The sequence below is a fragment of the Peromyscus maniculatus genome, chromosome 1, assembly GCF_049852395.1.
Source record: "Peromyscus maniculatus bairdii isolate BWxNUB_F1_BW_parent chromosome 1, HU_Pman_BW_mat_3.1, whole genome shotgun sequence".
Taxonomy (NCBI): domain Eukaryota; kingdom Metazoa; phylum Chordata; class Mammalia; order Rodentia; family Cricetidae; genus Peromyscus; species Peromyscus maniculatus.
The window spans coordinates 29,493,593-29,509,227 of NC_134852.1; the positions used below are offsets into that span (position 1 = coordinate 29,493,593).

General features: G+C 50.9%; 1 protein-coding gene across 1 annotated transcript in view; it reads left to right on the plus strand.

Annotated features, from left to right (window-relative positions):
- The window catches only part of Nova2 (NOVA alternative splicing regulator 2), a 41,911-nt gene that overhangs the window by 16,516 nt on the left and 9,760 nt on the right, over nucleotides 1–15,635 (plus strand). Inside the window, exon 3 of the mRNA XM_076572331.1 lies at nucleotides 7,270–7,436. Coding sequence (XP_076428446.1) covers nucleotides 7,270–7,436 — 167 coding nt within the window. The remainder of the gene's footprint in view (nucleotides 1–7,269; nucleotides 7,437–15,635) is intronic.

The window sequence follows — 15,635 nt, forward strand, 5'->3', positions numbered from 1 at the left end:
GATTAAAGGCGTGCGCCACCACCGCCCAGCTTGGGGCATTTTGAAAGAGAGACTTTCTCACCCTGTAGCGCGTTCTGGCCTGTAGCTTCCCAGTCTTTTCCCTGCCTCCCAGCGCGGGGATCACAGACGGGCGCCACCATGCCCTGCCTGATGCTTCTCACAGAGCTGTCTCTGCCCATCCCATCTTCTGTGCCCTTCTGCCCCTCTCTGCTCTTGTCTCTAGGGATCTGTCTGCGTATCCCTGTCTCCTGTCCTCTGAGGCTCTTATCTGGTCCATCTGTCTGTCCTTCTGTCTGCCATACCTTTCTGTCTTCCCATCTCTCTCTGTTCCCCTTCCCACCCACCTCAGAACTTCATTTGACCAACTTAACAGCGACCCTCAGTAGGGTCAATCCTCCTTGGCTCCTGCTTCGGTTCACTTGTCTCTGCCTCCCTTTAGGTGTCTACCCTACAAAGTCTCGGCTTCCAGTGGCTGTTCTTTTCTTCACTGATTTCAGCCCAGCCCATTCCCTGCCTCTTCTTAGGCTCCATCTTGGTCTGTCTTAACCACATTGTTTTTGTTTTGTTTTTGATAAGGTTCTATGAAGCACAGTCTCACTTCATACGTACCACATAGCCAGGGATGACCTTGAACTCCTGGTCCTCCTGCTTCCACACCCGACGGGCTAGGATTACAGGCTCCACTGCCATTGTGTGAAATTTATGCAGTGCTGGGGATCAAACCCAGGGCTTCCTGTATGCTAGGCGCTCGCTCTGCCCCTGAGCTGCATCCCTAGCCCCCAACCCTCTACCCTCTACCCTTTCTAAGACCCTTCAAGGTCTCTCGCTCTCCTTTGCCCCCTCCCAAGAGCAGAGCCTGAGCTTTGGCCGCAGGAATCCCAGGAAGGCCCCAGAACTGCACTAGCATGCTGCCGGTTCTAGTTCATTTGTAATCCTCTTGGATCTTTTTAGGTCAGACACCAGAGATGTAGCACAGGGTCTCGGTCTCTCTCTCTCTCTCTCTCTCTCTCTCTCTCTCTCTCTCTCTCTCTCTCTCTCTCTCTCTCTCTCTCCTTCTCTCTCTCTCTCTCTCTCTCTCTCTCTCTCCTTCTCTCTCTCTCTCTCTCTCTCTCTCCTTCTCTCTCTCTCTCTCTCTCCTTCTCTCTCTCTCTCTCTCTCTCCTCTCTCTTTCTGTCCCCCTCCCTCCCTCCCTCCCTCTCTCTCCAATCCTCCCTCTCCCTAGTTCTCCTCCTCTCCTCTCCTCCCTTTCTCCCTCTCTCTCTTTCTCAGTTTCATCCTTTCTCTCTATCCTCTCCTCTTCCCCCATCGTTCCTCCCTTCTCCTTCCATTTCCTCCCATCCTCCCTCTCCCGGGTCCCCGTCTCCCTCTCTTCCATTTTCCCTCCCCCCTCCCCTCGCTGTCTCCTCCCTCTTCCCCCTTTCCCTGCTCTCCTCCCTTCCCTCCCTGCCTTTCATCTTACTAAGCTGCTTTGACCAAGAGTTTAGAGAAAAATCTAGTGGCCTGGCCGCCCCGCCTCCTTTCCTCCACCATCCTGGCCCAGTGTCTCCTTCCCCTTCTAGCCCACACCATGTGGGTGAGACCTCTCTGCCGGGGACATCTGTCTGAGGACACTTGGCTCCTTGCCTCTGCATCACATTCTGTGCTATGAGACGGCGACATTCCCTCCTCCCGACTCGGCGCTTCACCCCGGGGCCAGGCTGCTGAGACACCCCAAGAGATAGGACAGTCCGTGACGCTCCTATACCACGTACTTTGTCCGTGAGCAAACCGATGTGAGTCACGTCTGTCCCCGTCTCAAAGACAAACAACCAACTCTTGACCTGAACCATCCAGGACTCACAGCAAGGCTGGCTCCTCTTAACCCCACCCCACCTCCATACCTAGGGACCCAGAACACAGAACTATCATCACTTCTGCGTGCATTCCCTTGGTCTCCTGACTGACATGCTTTCATTCAGTCACTTAACACACATTCTTCTCCTCTGTGTCCCTGGCTGGACAGACATGTGGACACAGCAGTAAGAGAAGTCTAACCTAGTTTTCTTGGATCTGGAGCCAGGGAGACAGAGCCCTCGCCGATGATGACCCAGAGTGGCCAGGGATAGACTAGGAAGGTCACAGACAGCGTGGCGCTGAGACGGAGTGTTTGAACCAGACCAGGGAGGGCAGATAGGGCTGCCGGGAGGAGTAGCCTACAACAGTGACTTCAGATGAGCTAGGGAAGGGTTACAGAAGGGACCCCACCAGGCCACAAGATAAGTGCTGGGAGATGGTTTGCTGTAAGGTGAGGCTGACATGTGGAAGCAGGAGAGAAATGACAGCAGAGAAACAGTATGAGAGTAAGATTAGGCCAGGCATGATGGCCTGGGTCAGTGCTCCCAACCACTCAGAAGGATGGAATAGGAGGATCACAGGTTCAAGACCTGCCCTGCTAACTTAGCAAGACCCTGTGTCAAAGTTTAAAAAGAGAGGGCTAGGACATGGCGTAGGGCCAGAGAGCCTGCCTTGAATCCACCAGTGAAGAGCTGGGGGTGTGGCTCAGTGGTAGAGCCCCTGCCTAGAATCCCCCAGTGAGGGGCTGGGGTGTGGCTCAGTGGTAGAGCCCCTGCCTAGAATCCCCCAGTGAGGGGCTGGGGTGTGGCTCAGTGGTAGAGCCCCTGCCTAGAATCCCCCAGTGAGGGGCTGGGGACCTGTGTCAGTGGTAGAGCCCCTGCCTAGCATATGAAGATCCTGCAGGGGCTCAATCTCCAATAACAAAAACCAAAAAGCCAGTGTGGGACTAAGATTTTCACACACTGCACACACACGCACACGCACACGCACACACACTTGTCTGCTTCACAAAGCTAAGCCTACCCAGCCTTTAACCCAAAAGAGAAGAGATCAGAACACACAAAAGGTGCCTCATCTTAGTAATGGAGCCCTAAAGTTAGGTTCAGTCCTTTGGAGTTTTTCATGATAAAGTGGAGAACCGGGGAAGGCAATACTGACCCAAAGGACTCAAAGACTCCTGACCACATCACTCCCCTCGTCAAGCTTAAACGCCTTCAGAGTTGGGATGTCAGTAAAAAGCTCTGAACCTGACTCCCACGAGCAAAGCACAGATGTGGCGATCCTCATGATTATCATTGATTTATAATGTAGCTGCACCAAAGTATAAAATCCTCTTTTTCTTTTCCTTTTTTTAAATTTTTATTTATTTGTTTGTTTGTCTGTTCGTTTAATTATTTATTGGCTTTTTGAAACAAGATTTCCCTGTGTAGCCCTGACTATCCTGGAACTGGCTTTGTAGACGAAGCTGGCCTGGAACTCACAGAGATCCATCTGCCTCTGCCTGCCAAGTGCTGGGATTATAGGCAAAGGTGTCCATCACCACCACCAGGCTATAAATGTACAATGTTAAAGTTTTTTTTTTCCTCTTTTCTTTTTCTTTTTTCAGTGCCAAGAATTGAACCCAGGGCCTCAGGATTGCCAGGCAGGTCCCTTATCACTGAGCCACATCTCCAGCCCCAAAGTGTAAGATCTGAAGTATCTACTAATTGACGTCATTCATATTCTTCCTTGACATTACAAAGCAAAGCTTCAAAGCTGGAGAGATGGCTGAGTGGTGAAGAGCACTGGCTGTTTTTCCCAGAGGGACCAGGTTCAGTTCCCAGCACCCCACATGGTGGCTCACAGCCATCTGTAACTCCAATTCCCTTGGATCTGCCGCCCTCTTCTGGCCTCCAGGAGCACTGCAGGAACAAACATTCATGCAGGCTAGCCAGGATGAAAATAAATAAATCACTAAAAAGCAAAGCTTCGGGGTGGAGAGATGGATCAGCAGTTAAGAGCACTTGCTGCTCCTTCAGAGGACCAGCACTCACATCAAGCAGCTCACAAACATCTACCTATAACTTCAGTTCCAGGGGATATGGCACTCTCTTCTAGTACACACACACACACACACAGTCACACACACACCAGGCATGGTAGTGTACATCTGTAGGGGGTTAGAACGGGAAGACAACTCAAAGAATCTCAAGTTTAGCACTGGCTGGATTAGGATTAAGAGTACAGACAGAAACTAGTACACGAGGTATGGTGGTATAGATGTGACACCTCAGTAATTGGTAAGCTGAGGCAGGGGGATGGCAGGTTCAAGGCCAATCTGGGGTGCAAAGAAAGACATTGCCTCAAAGCTGAAAAAAAAAAAAGACTGAATTCTGAAGCCAGACGCCTGTGTTGAGAAAGCCTGATGGCGGACCCGGGGAATCAACTGAGCTGTACTGGCCGTGCGAATATGGGTGCCCGGGTTCAAGTCCTAGGACCCATGGAAGGTAGGGTGCAGAGGGGCGTGTCTGTAATCCCTGTGCCGCTATGACTACATGCAAGGCAGAGACAGGAGAATCTCCAAATGCTTGTAGGAGAGCTAGTCTGGCCTGCTCCACAGCGGAGAGCAAGACACCCTATCTCAAATGAAGTGAAAGGTGAGGACCAACGCCTGAGGTTATCTGTCCCCTGAACCACGCGCGCACACACACACACACACACACACACACACACACACGCACGCACGCACGCACGCACGCACGCACGCACGCGCACACACACACGCACACACACAAGCTCTGATGATTCTCTACCGCCTGGGTGATCTAGGACAAGACCAGAGTCCTCTGTGTGTCCTTAACAGGACATCAAGGCAACCAAGACATGGGCCTGCCTTATATGCCAAGTGAACAGACACCAAGTCCTCAGAACAGGGCCTGGCGCTGAGTGTTATGTAACCACCAGCTGTTATTATAGGACACTTTTTTTCAGGGCTTAACAGGGTCTCCCTTACCAAACTCTTGTGGACCCCGGTAAGAACTGCACAGGGGCGGATGCACACAGACTTCCTGAGTTGGAAAGGAAGCCTTGCAGAGATGGCGACCCTGGCCACGTCTCCCACACTATCCCTGGGGTTTCCCCCACCCCACCTCCACCCCCCATCCCCACCCTCATTCCCAGCCCAACCCACACCCTTTCCTATTTACACCCAGACAGAGTCAGCCTACAGCTGACTCACCCTTGGCCCACAACAAGCTATTGTTCTTGGGTGAAGGGGACATAAAAGTGAGGATCACGTTGCCAAGTAGGGGTTTTCAGCATCCCGACTGGCCAACGGACAGGGACACCCCAGATGCATGGCAGGGTTGACGGGCCAGGCTGAGAGACGGCAAGGGACGGACGGGTCAGGGCTGGACACGGAGCACGCCGCACTGAAGTGCTCCACAGACAATGACACTCAGCACTAAGTGTCCCAGACACACAGGCACAGGACCTGGCACACATTCAAAACCTTTTACAGACCCAGGGAGCTGGCGGTACAAGCTGAGTCCCTCCTGGGGACAGAGACGTCCACACATCACACCAGAGAGGCCCAGGCACACCAATGCACTCATATTCTCACACAGGTCAGGCGCGATTGAGGGTTCTTTGTTTCTCTGTGATGCACACACTTGGAAATGTGCACATATACCAACCAGTACACCTGCCAACCAGCCTCATACAGTCGCTTAAGTCTGCCGGTGTCCTCACATCCACACAGCCAGTAAAAGGCTGGTGACTGACTCCCGTGTGTGTGTGTGTGTGTGTGTGTGTGTGTGTGTGTGTGTGTGTGTGTACAAATATTTTCGCACCACATGCTCACCACCCAGATAGCTTGGGAGCACCTGGAGGTGTGCCCTATTCTTTTGTCTGGCTCCTACAGTGGCAGGCTGAGGACATGGACAGGTCACTGCACAGCCTCTGTTGCTTACGTGCCAAAGTCTTCGGGCTCCAAACCTTGTTACTCCAGTCATTCTCTTATATTGCCTGTCTTGGGGTGAGTGTGTGTGTGTGTGTGTGTGTGTGTGTGTGTGTCTGTGTCTGTGTCTGGGGATTTAATCCAGGACCTTGTGTATTCTAGGCAAGTGCCTGGCTGAGTTACAACCATAACCCCTATTGGGGGATTCTAGGCAGGGGCTCTACCACTGAGCCACACCCCCAGCCCCTTACTGGGGGACTCTAGGCAGGGGCTCTACCACTGAGCCACACCCCCAGCCTTACTGGGGGATTCTAGGCAGGGGCTCTACCACTGAGCCACACCCCCAGCCTTACTGGGGAACTCTAGGCAGGTGCTCTACCACTGAGCCACACCCCAGCCCCTCACTGGGGGATTCTAGGCAGGGGCTCTACCACTGAGCCATACCCCCAGCCCCTCACTGGGGGATTCTAGACAGATGTTCTATTGCTAAACCATGTCCTCAGCACACAGTATGTTTCTATTGCAATCTCTTCTGGTCTTTTGCTTAGACGCACACCCAATATGGTCATCTTTCCAACCCTGCCCAAGTATACAGATACTCACATAGCTCCCTCAGGGCAGCCTCAGGTGCACACACAGATCACAGTGTCACCTAGTCTTTCTCCTCCGTGCATACATTTCAGCATCGCCCAGCTTCTCTCTCTCCTCCCCTTCCCCAATACACACATAGCACATACAGAGAATGCCAGGTCAGACTTGCAGCCAATACCTGGAGGATCTCCAGAAAGGCAAGCTGGCTACCCCGCCCTCTATTCCCAGTCTCTGGACTCCCATTCTCTAAGAGTTGCCTTTGACCTCGCCTGCTCTTCCCCTAAGCACACCCCTTGCCCTCCCCCACCCCCCAGACCTCCATCTGGTGGGTCTAGGCTGCACTCTGGCCTCTCTTCTGCCTCCCCCATCCCCCATCTTCTCCCCATCCTCTCCAAAAGCCCAGAGGCCAGGCGCTGTAGGCTTTCAGCAGTTGCCATGGCAACCGAGCCTCATCCTTCATCCCCCTGGGGGTGGGCTGAGGACCCGGCCAGCCAGACCGATAAGGGGGTTCCAGTTACTGTGGCAACCGTTTCGGGCCTAAGCTCTCCCCTTCTGGAAGGAGAGGGGGGTGAGTGGCGAGTGAATGGTTGCCACAGCAACCAAGGGGCGCCCACAAGAACTGGGAAGAGGCAGCTGAGCCCTACCTCCCGTGCCCAGGGCTGCTGTGGGCACTTAAGCGTCATTCTCCCATCCCCACGGGGTTGTTTCAGGGGAGGGAGATAAAGTACAGATTATAAAACAGGGATTCCATTCATTCTCTCAGCTCGCTACCCACCATGAACCAGTCACCCACATCAGCTGGCCCAGACTCACGCCCCAGACCCTTCCCACGAAATGGGTCCAGTCTGTCAGGAATGTCTCCCATTGCTGTCTCATATGTGTGCCCTCCTCTGCCCCTTGCTTAACAGGAACTACAGAACGGGTGTGCCTAGTACAGGGCACGGCAGAGGCCTTGAATGCCGTTCACAGCTTTATCGCAGAGAAGGTCCGAGAAATCCCTCAAGCGATGACCAAGCCCGAGGTGGTCAACATTCTTCAACCCCAAACCACGATGAACCCCGACAGAGCCAAGCAGGTCAGCTGGGAAAGGAGAGTGGGTTCTGTTAAAGATGCGATGTGTGTGTCAAATGCCTGCCTGCTGGTGGTTAATAGTCGGAAGTCAGCTCTAATAGTCTAGAAAGGGCTCCATACTGCTGGGAGCGGGCTGGATTCAGAGGGATTGGGGATCAAGGCTGGCACTGCCATCCATCCATCCTTCCGGAGACACTCCAGCTCCTTTCCTTTCCACCCTTGTCTCTCAAAGGAACCTGCCTCCTACTTCCTGTGTTCGCCGGAAGTGACTTCAGTGACAGCCCAACCCCTCCAGAATTCTAGAAACAGCCTCTTTATCTCCCGCCTCCTCCCTAGTACCCATTATGGGGATATCGTGCTTTGCTTAGCGGAAGAGAGGGGCCGGTCCCCACCCTACCCAACCCTGTCTAGAGAGGATGGAGAAGAAAAGGCAGCCTCTCAGTTGCCTTAGTTACCAGGAAGCGGTGGTGTAAGGGGTGTGGCAGAGAGCGGACCAATGGGTTCCTGAGCCTCTCCGGTTGCCATGACGATGTTGCGCCTGGGCCAGGTGGGCCCTTCGGAAAGTCCCTGATTTGCAGTCTTGGTTTTTTTGTTTGGGTTTGGTTTTTTGTTTTTGAGGACCTGACCGAGAGGGAGGATGGGGATGAGAAGAGGAATGCAGGGATGGATGGATACAAGCGCTCCGGGTTTTCTCTTCACTCCCGTATACATGAACTCTTGACACAAAGGAGAAAAGCCCTTGCGCCGGCTAACAGAGCGCTTGCGAGAGCGCCTTCAAGTCCATCTAAAAAGCAAAGGCTTGGTTTTAAGGTGCTGGGATTCTTCAGCCTTGGCATTGAGGAGACCATAAATCTGAATTCCCCTAAATCCTGGGGACACGGTGGGAGGAAAGCCCTGGAGGAACGCGTTCCTGGTGACCGCTACCCACCAAAACAAAACAAAACGTTGCGGGCTTGAGGCTTCGCGCGCGAGGCTGCTGTCCTTGGTGCTGAAGAGGCTGGGCTCCTAACGCCCAGCCAGGTCTCTCCAAAATGCCTTCGCACCCGGCAGGGCGTGGATTCCACGCAGCTTAGAGAGAAGAACATGGCCCCTTCCCTCCGCTTTGGTGGTGGCCACAAGGGAGTAGGGACTCATCGAGTGTTTCTGGATGTGGCGTGGGAAATGGGATCAGTACCACATAGGCCTTACACTCACACAGGACGGTCACGAAAGGTTTCAGAACCAGGATCTATCCTTTCTTATCATTCCGAGGCTTCAGAAAATGAGAGAGCGCATGGCTGGAGGCCCAGGCTGTGGAGGCGCATTTGAGTTGAATCCTCTCTTCTTCCATAGTACTTTTGTGGCCCTGAGCAGATGACAAGATTGTGACTGCTCCTTGCCTGGTTTTTCTCATCTGTAAAATGAGATTTATTATGGTATCGATAGATTTGTGAACGGTGGTTAGCACATCGGTGTTTGAAAAGCATTTAGCGTGGATGCCTAGTACACAAACAGTCCAAACAAAATGCCCTGGGCAGGGTGGTACATTGTAATCCGGCATTGGGGTGGTGGAGGCAAGAGGATGGAGAGAGTTTCAGGATATCTTGGGCTACACAGCAAGACTCTTCTCTCCCCTTCAAAAACAAAATGGTAGCTGTTCTGGACTTTGTTTTGAGACAGGGCTCATGCTCATACTGTGGCTGACACTGGCCTTGAACTCACAGTGATCCTCCTGCCTCAGGCTTCCGTGTTCTAGCATTAGAGGCCTGAGCCACCATATGTGGCTTTCTTTCCCGTTTTTCTTTTTGGCACGTGTGTGTGATGTGCTTGTGTATATGAAGAGTGTTTACGTGTGCATAGGTGCACTCACGTGTGCATATGTGTACGGTGTGTGTGTGTGTGTGTGTGTGTGTGTGTGTGTGTGTGTCAGGTGTCTTCCTCAGTCTTTCTCCACCTTATTTATGTAGGCGAGGGTCTGTTGCTGAACTGACCAGCCTGACTAGCCAGCAGGCTCCGAGGACGCCCTGTCTCTGCCTCCTGAGTTCTGTGACTATGTACAACCCCCACACCTGCCTGGTTTTCACAAAGGTGCTGGGGATTTGAACTCCATCCTTGAAGTTTCAATCCACTGAGTCATCTCAGAAACCTATTTTTTGGACATAGGGCTTTTTTTTTTAATTAAAGTTGGCCTCAGATTCACTAGGTAGCCAATGCTACCACCACCCACCTCCTGAGTGCTGGGTTTACAGATGTGCACCCCCAAATCCTGTCTCTCTGGTGCTGGAAATTCAGCCCAGAGCTTTGTGCATATTAAGCACAAAAATCCACCAACTGATCTACAGCCTCAGCACTGTTACAGCATTTCCTCCCACATTTAGTGTGTGTGTGTGTGTGTGTGTGTAGGTCAGAGGGCAATCTGTGGGAGTCGGTTTTCTCCTTCCACCACGTGGGTTCCAGGGTTGCCACTCAAGTAGTCAGGCCTAGTGAAGCAAGCGCTTTAACCCACTGACTCCGGTTACAGGACTCGCCTCAATCAGGACCGCCATCCGCCTCTCTTCCACTCTGGGCTTCTGTTAGACGCTTCCTTTCTGCAGGCCTCGGCTTCTCTTCTGCTATGGCACAGCAGCTACATCCAGGACTGTACATTCAAATGTTTTCAAGATTCAGGAAGGGACTAAAAAGCATTAAGGGCTGTGTCTCTCTGAAGGGCAGGCCATCTTAACAGGGACAACATAGCCCATGACCAGCCACCCCCAATTCTTCTCATTGGGGAGCACAAACCATTTCCACATTTTGGAGACGTCTCAAAAGAAGCCATGATTCTCCAGCTGCTGGCTTTCAAAGGTTGATCCCATTCTTAGTTCATTATTTTTATTTATTTTTATTACTTTTTTATTTTGACACAAGGTCTCACTCTGTAGCCCAGGCTGGCCTAGAATCCCCTATGTAGCTCAAGGTGGCCTCAAACTCAGGGCGAATCTTCCTGTCTTAGCTTTGAAAGTGCTGGGTTACAGGCATAAGCCACTATGCTCAGCTGCCATACAGAACTTTGACAAAAATCCCTGGCAAGTGCTGGCTGCCACTGTCAGGGCTTCTGTCCTTGGTAGTCCTGTTCGGAATTTTCCATGAGCTTGTAAATCCCAAAGGCAGATAACAGGTGTTCCTCTGGCCTCTCAACCTGCCTCCAAGGGCTATGCTCTGTGATTCCAAGATTCTAGGCACATCATCACGTACACACCTGTCATCTCAGCACCCGAGAGGCTGAGGCAAGAGGATCTCTAGTAAGACCTCTGACTCTGAAATTAAAAAAAAAAATCCTTTTCTCAGTATATATTCTTATTCCGAGATTTGGTACTTTGGGGGGAGAGGGGTATCTCTCCTTTTTAAATTTTTTTTTCACATTTATTGTGTGCATGAAAAAAAAAAGAGAGAGAGACAAAAAAAATACAAAAAAAGTGGCCGGGCGGCAGTGGCGCACGCCTTTAACCCCAGCACTCCGGTGGCAGAGCCAGGTGGATCTCTGTGAGTTCGAGGCCAGCCTGGGCTACAGAGTGAGTTCCAGGACAGGTACCAGAACTACACAGAGAAACCCTGTCTCAAAATACCAAAAAAAAAAAAAAAAAAAAAAAAAGAATATTGTGTACATGCATGTTCATGTTGTTATGGCCACCTTGTGGAGTTCAGGAGACAATTTGAAGGTATCAGTTCTTCTCTCTCTCTCTCTCTCTCTCTCTCTCTCTCTCTCTCTCTCTCTCTCTCTCTCTCTCTCGGGTTTTGGAGATCTAACTCAGGTTGTCAGGCTTGGCAACAAGCGCCCTTTCCTGTGGGATCATCTCACTGGCCCAGCTTTGCCTCCTCGAGTATGTGTTTCAGGACTCTGTGAGTCCGCACCTACGAATGTCGAATTCTTTGGTGCTTTAATTCAGAGCTTGTCCTGAAGGCAGCTGCCATCTTCTTCGTGGGATTTTCCTTGTTTGTTTCCTTGTTTCCTTTTGCTGCTGTTCTTGTTTCTGTTTTTGTTTTGAGGTAGCGACTCACTCTGTATGGTAGACTAGCCTGCAACTCACTACGTAGCCCAGGCTGGCCCGTAACTCTCAGTTATCCTCCTGCCTCAGCTCCCTGAGTACTAGGATTACATGTATGGGATACTATGCCTGGCTTTCTTTTCTTCACAGTCACTGTGAAGAAAATGTTCTAAGTCTTTCCTTCTAGTCTTTTGAAATGTAGATACATAGTAGCTGTATACCATGAGTTAGATTTAGCCAGTTCAGGTTGGCGAGATGGCTCAGCCGGTAAAGGCTCTTGCTGCCACACCTGCCCACCTGAGCTGGATCCCCAGAACGATCGTGGAAGGAGACAACTGACTCCCGAAAATTGTCGCAAATTGTCCCCTCTGGTCACTGCCCTCCCCCGCACCGTGGCACACGGTAAACGGAAAACCTTATTAAAGGTTGAAATGCATTTTTAAATGACTTAGCAGTTTCATTGTGTTTTACTCGGGATTCCATTGCTGAGATAAAACACTGGCCAGAAACAATTTGGGGAAGGAAAGGTTTATTTGGCATAAGGTGGCAGTCCACCATCAGAGGAAGCCAAGGCACGAATTTGGCAGGGGGAACTACAGCAGAAACCACGGAGGAATGCTGCTTGCTGGCTTTGCTGGCTTTGCTGGCTTTGCTGGCTTTGCTGACCTTGGCTTCCTTAACCCAGGGGTGGCACCGCCCACAGTGAGCTGGGCCTTCCCACATCAACCATAAATCAAAAGACTGTCCCACGGGCTTGCCTACAGGCCAGTCTGCCAGAGGCATTTTTCCAACTGAGGTTCCCTCGTCCCCAATGACTCCAGCATCTGGCTAGCCCGGAAACATCAAACGCAGTCTGCATACTAGCCATTTGCTTAAGTATGGAGTCAGCCCGGGCTGGTGGCCCACGCCTCTAATGCCCGTTACTCAGGAGCCGGAGGCAGGAGGGTAGGACTGTCTACATAGTGTGTTCGAGGGTAGGTGGGCAACTGAGGGAGACTCCATCTCAAAAAAGTAAAAAGGAGAGCTGGGGGTACAGTTCAGTGGTGGGGCGCCTGCCTGGCACGTGTGAAACCCACGGTTGAATGCCCACTATCAGGCAAAACCGAGAAGTGTGCAGCTCAAAGACTCAGTGTGTACGTCGAGATGTGCATCCGCCAGTTCTAAAATCCAGTTAATTTTAGAACACTTTCTCACCTCCCAAGTTAATCTTTAAAAAAAAAAATTCTTTAAAGACAGGTTATCACTCTGTAGACCCAGGGTGGCCTTGAACTCATGCTGACCCACTTTCCTCTGCCTCCCAAGTACTGGGATTATAAAGGTATGTGTCATCATGGCCAGTTAAAATTATATTTGTTTCATCTCGATAAGTTTTTCTTTGTACTTGTTTAATTTTGCTTTGTTTTGTTTGTTTTGAGATGAGGTTTCACTATGTAGCCCAGACTACCCTTGATCCTACCGCTGAAGTCCCTGAATGTTAGGATTACAGTCTTGTGCCATCATGGCTAGCTTCCAAAAGAAATCCTTCAAAACATTTTTCTACACTTACTCATTTATTGGGTGAAAGAGTAGGTGCGTTTTACAATCATTGGTTCTCTCCTTCCACCATGTGGGTCCCAGGGATCGAACCCAGGTCCTCAGGCTTGGTGGCAAGTGCCTTTATTCATGGAGCCATCTCACCAACCCTCCAAAGAAACCTTGATCCGCTTGGCTGTCACCCCTCAATCCCCTCCCCAGCTAATTCTTTCCTCCTCTCTAAGCCACCACTAATCTGCTTTCTGTGTCTACAGATTTTCCTGTTCTGGACACTCGTAGAAATACAGTCATAGAATATAAAATCAAGCAGGGTGTGGTGATGTAAGCCTGCATTCCCAGAGCTCAGGAAGTGGAGGCAGGAGGATCAGAAACCCAAGATCGTCCTCAGCTACATAGTGAGTTCCAGGCCAGCCTGGGCTATGTGAAACCATGTCTTAAAAAACCAAAACAAGCCGGGCGGTGGTGGCGCACGCCTTTAATCCCAGCACTCGGGAGGCAGAGCCAGGTGGATCTCTGTGAGTTCGAGGCCAGCCTGGACTACCAAGTGAGTCCCAGGAAAGGCGCAAAGCTACACAGAGAAACCCTGTCTCGAAAAACCAAAAAAAAAAAAAAAAAAAAAAAAAACCAAAACAAACCGAGGGAGCTGGGGAGATGGCTGAGCAGCTCAGAGCACTGGTTGCTCTTCCAGAGGATCCAGGTTGGATTCCCAGCACCCACATGGCTGTTCACAGCCATCTGTAACTCCAGTCCCAGGGGATCTGATACCTTCTTCTGGCCTCTGCAGACACCAGGGTACCCATGTGGTACACATACACATGAAGGCAAAACACCCATACGTACAAAATCATAAAATATATTTTTAAGTATAAAAACATGTGGCTAACCAGAGCCACCATCGAACTCCAGAAGATTTCTACTATTCCTGTGGCTGTCACCCCGGGCCCTATCTCCTCCCTCTGGCACCCACTAACCTATTTTATGTTTCATGTGGGCTGAGGAGCATGCTAAGGCCACGGCAGATTGCTGGGAGTCTGCCTCAAGAGACCCTTGAGTGTCTACTGCCAAAACTAGAGGCCCGCTGGATGGGATGACTCGCCAGGAAGCTCTTGGGGTCTACCCGTCCGTCCCCAGCGCTAGGGTCACAGCACGTAGAGCCATGCCTGGCGTTCTACACAGGTGCTGGGGATTCAAACTCAGTCCTTGGAGCCGGAGCACTGGCTCAGCTGGGAAGAGCTCTTGCCTCTCTGCTAGAGGACCTGGGCTCAATTCCAGCACCCACCTGGCATCTAACAAACCGTCTATAACTCCACTTCCCAGGGATCTGCTGTCCTTCACTGGCTTCTGGAGACAGGATCCTACGCATGCATACATGCAGGCAAAACACTCACACAAAAAAAATAAAAATAAATATTTCATAAAGATCCATTTTTATAACCGGGTACAGTGGCACACACCTTTAATCCCAGCACTTGGGAGGCAGAGGCAGGCGGATCTCTGTGGAGTTCTAGTCTAGCCTGATCTACAGAGTGAGTTCCAGGACAGCCAGAGCTATAGTGAGACCCTGTTTAAAAAAAAAAAAAAGATTTTATTTTTTATTATTTTTTGATTATATGTAGGTCTGTGCGTCTGCATATGGGTATGTGCACATGAATGCAGGTGCCTGTGGGAGCCAGAGGTGTTGGATCCCCTGGGCCTGGAGTTACAGGCAGTTGTGAGCGACTCGATGTGGGAACCAAACTTGAGTCTTCTGAAGGAGCAGCAAGCGCTCTTAACCGCTGGGCCATCTCTCCAGCCCCCTAACCAGTTTCTCTCCGTCCATGTGGATTTGCATATTCTGGACAGTCACGTAAATGAAACCACGTGGCCTTTGATGTCTGGCCTCTTCCACTCAGCTTGTTTTCTAAGGGCACCCATGTTACAGCGTGAGCTATGCCAGCTCTTCATATTTACTCACCAATACTACTCCGTTACATGGATGCACCTCACACTTTATTGTTCTTATGCATCTTTTTTAAACACAGAAGACCAGGCCACGGAGAAGTCTCGGTGGGTCAAAAGTGCTTGGTCCTACCAAGTCTGACAGCCTGAGCCCTCCCAGTGAAACCCACAAAGAACGGTGGATACAGTGACGTGAGCGCCCTCTGACCTACACACACACACACACACACACACACACACACACACACACACAAAGTTAAACCAACTGTACAAGAGATGGATATAGTTCGTAATTGACATCCCAGCACCGGAGTGGCAGAAGCTGACAGATCTCTGTGCGTTCAAAGCCAGCCAGGTCTACGCAGCAAGTCCAAAGACACTAGTAAGACTCTGTCTCAAAACAAAATAAAAAATGGGGAAGAAACTAAATACAAGAGAAATAAAAGGCAGGCGATTTGTTGTAAATGAGGTGGGTTTTAACATGTAACTCTTCAGGTGGGACCACAGTGGAAGAAATGATATCACAGTTCATACCCAGATTCCAGAAAGCAATCAGCTAGATCACAGGGTGGTTCCCCAGACTCCTTCTTTTGGTTTTGGGGTTTGTTTGGCTTTGTTGTTGCTGTCTTGTTTTGTTTTTAAAGTCTCGAGGTGTAGGCCAGGCTCACCCAAACTCACCATGTTGCCCAGGCTGTTCTTGAACTCATGGCCCTCTGGTTTGAGTATCC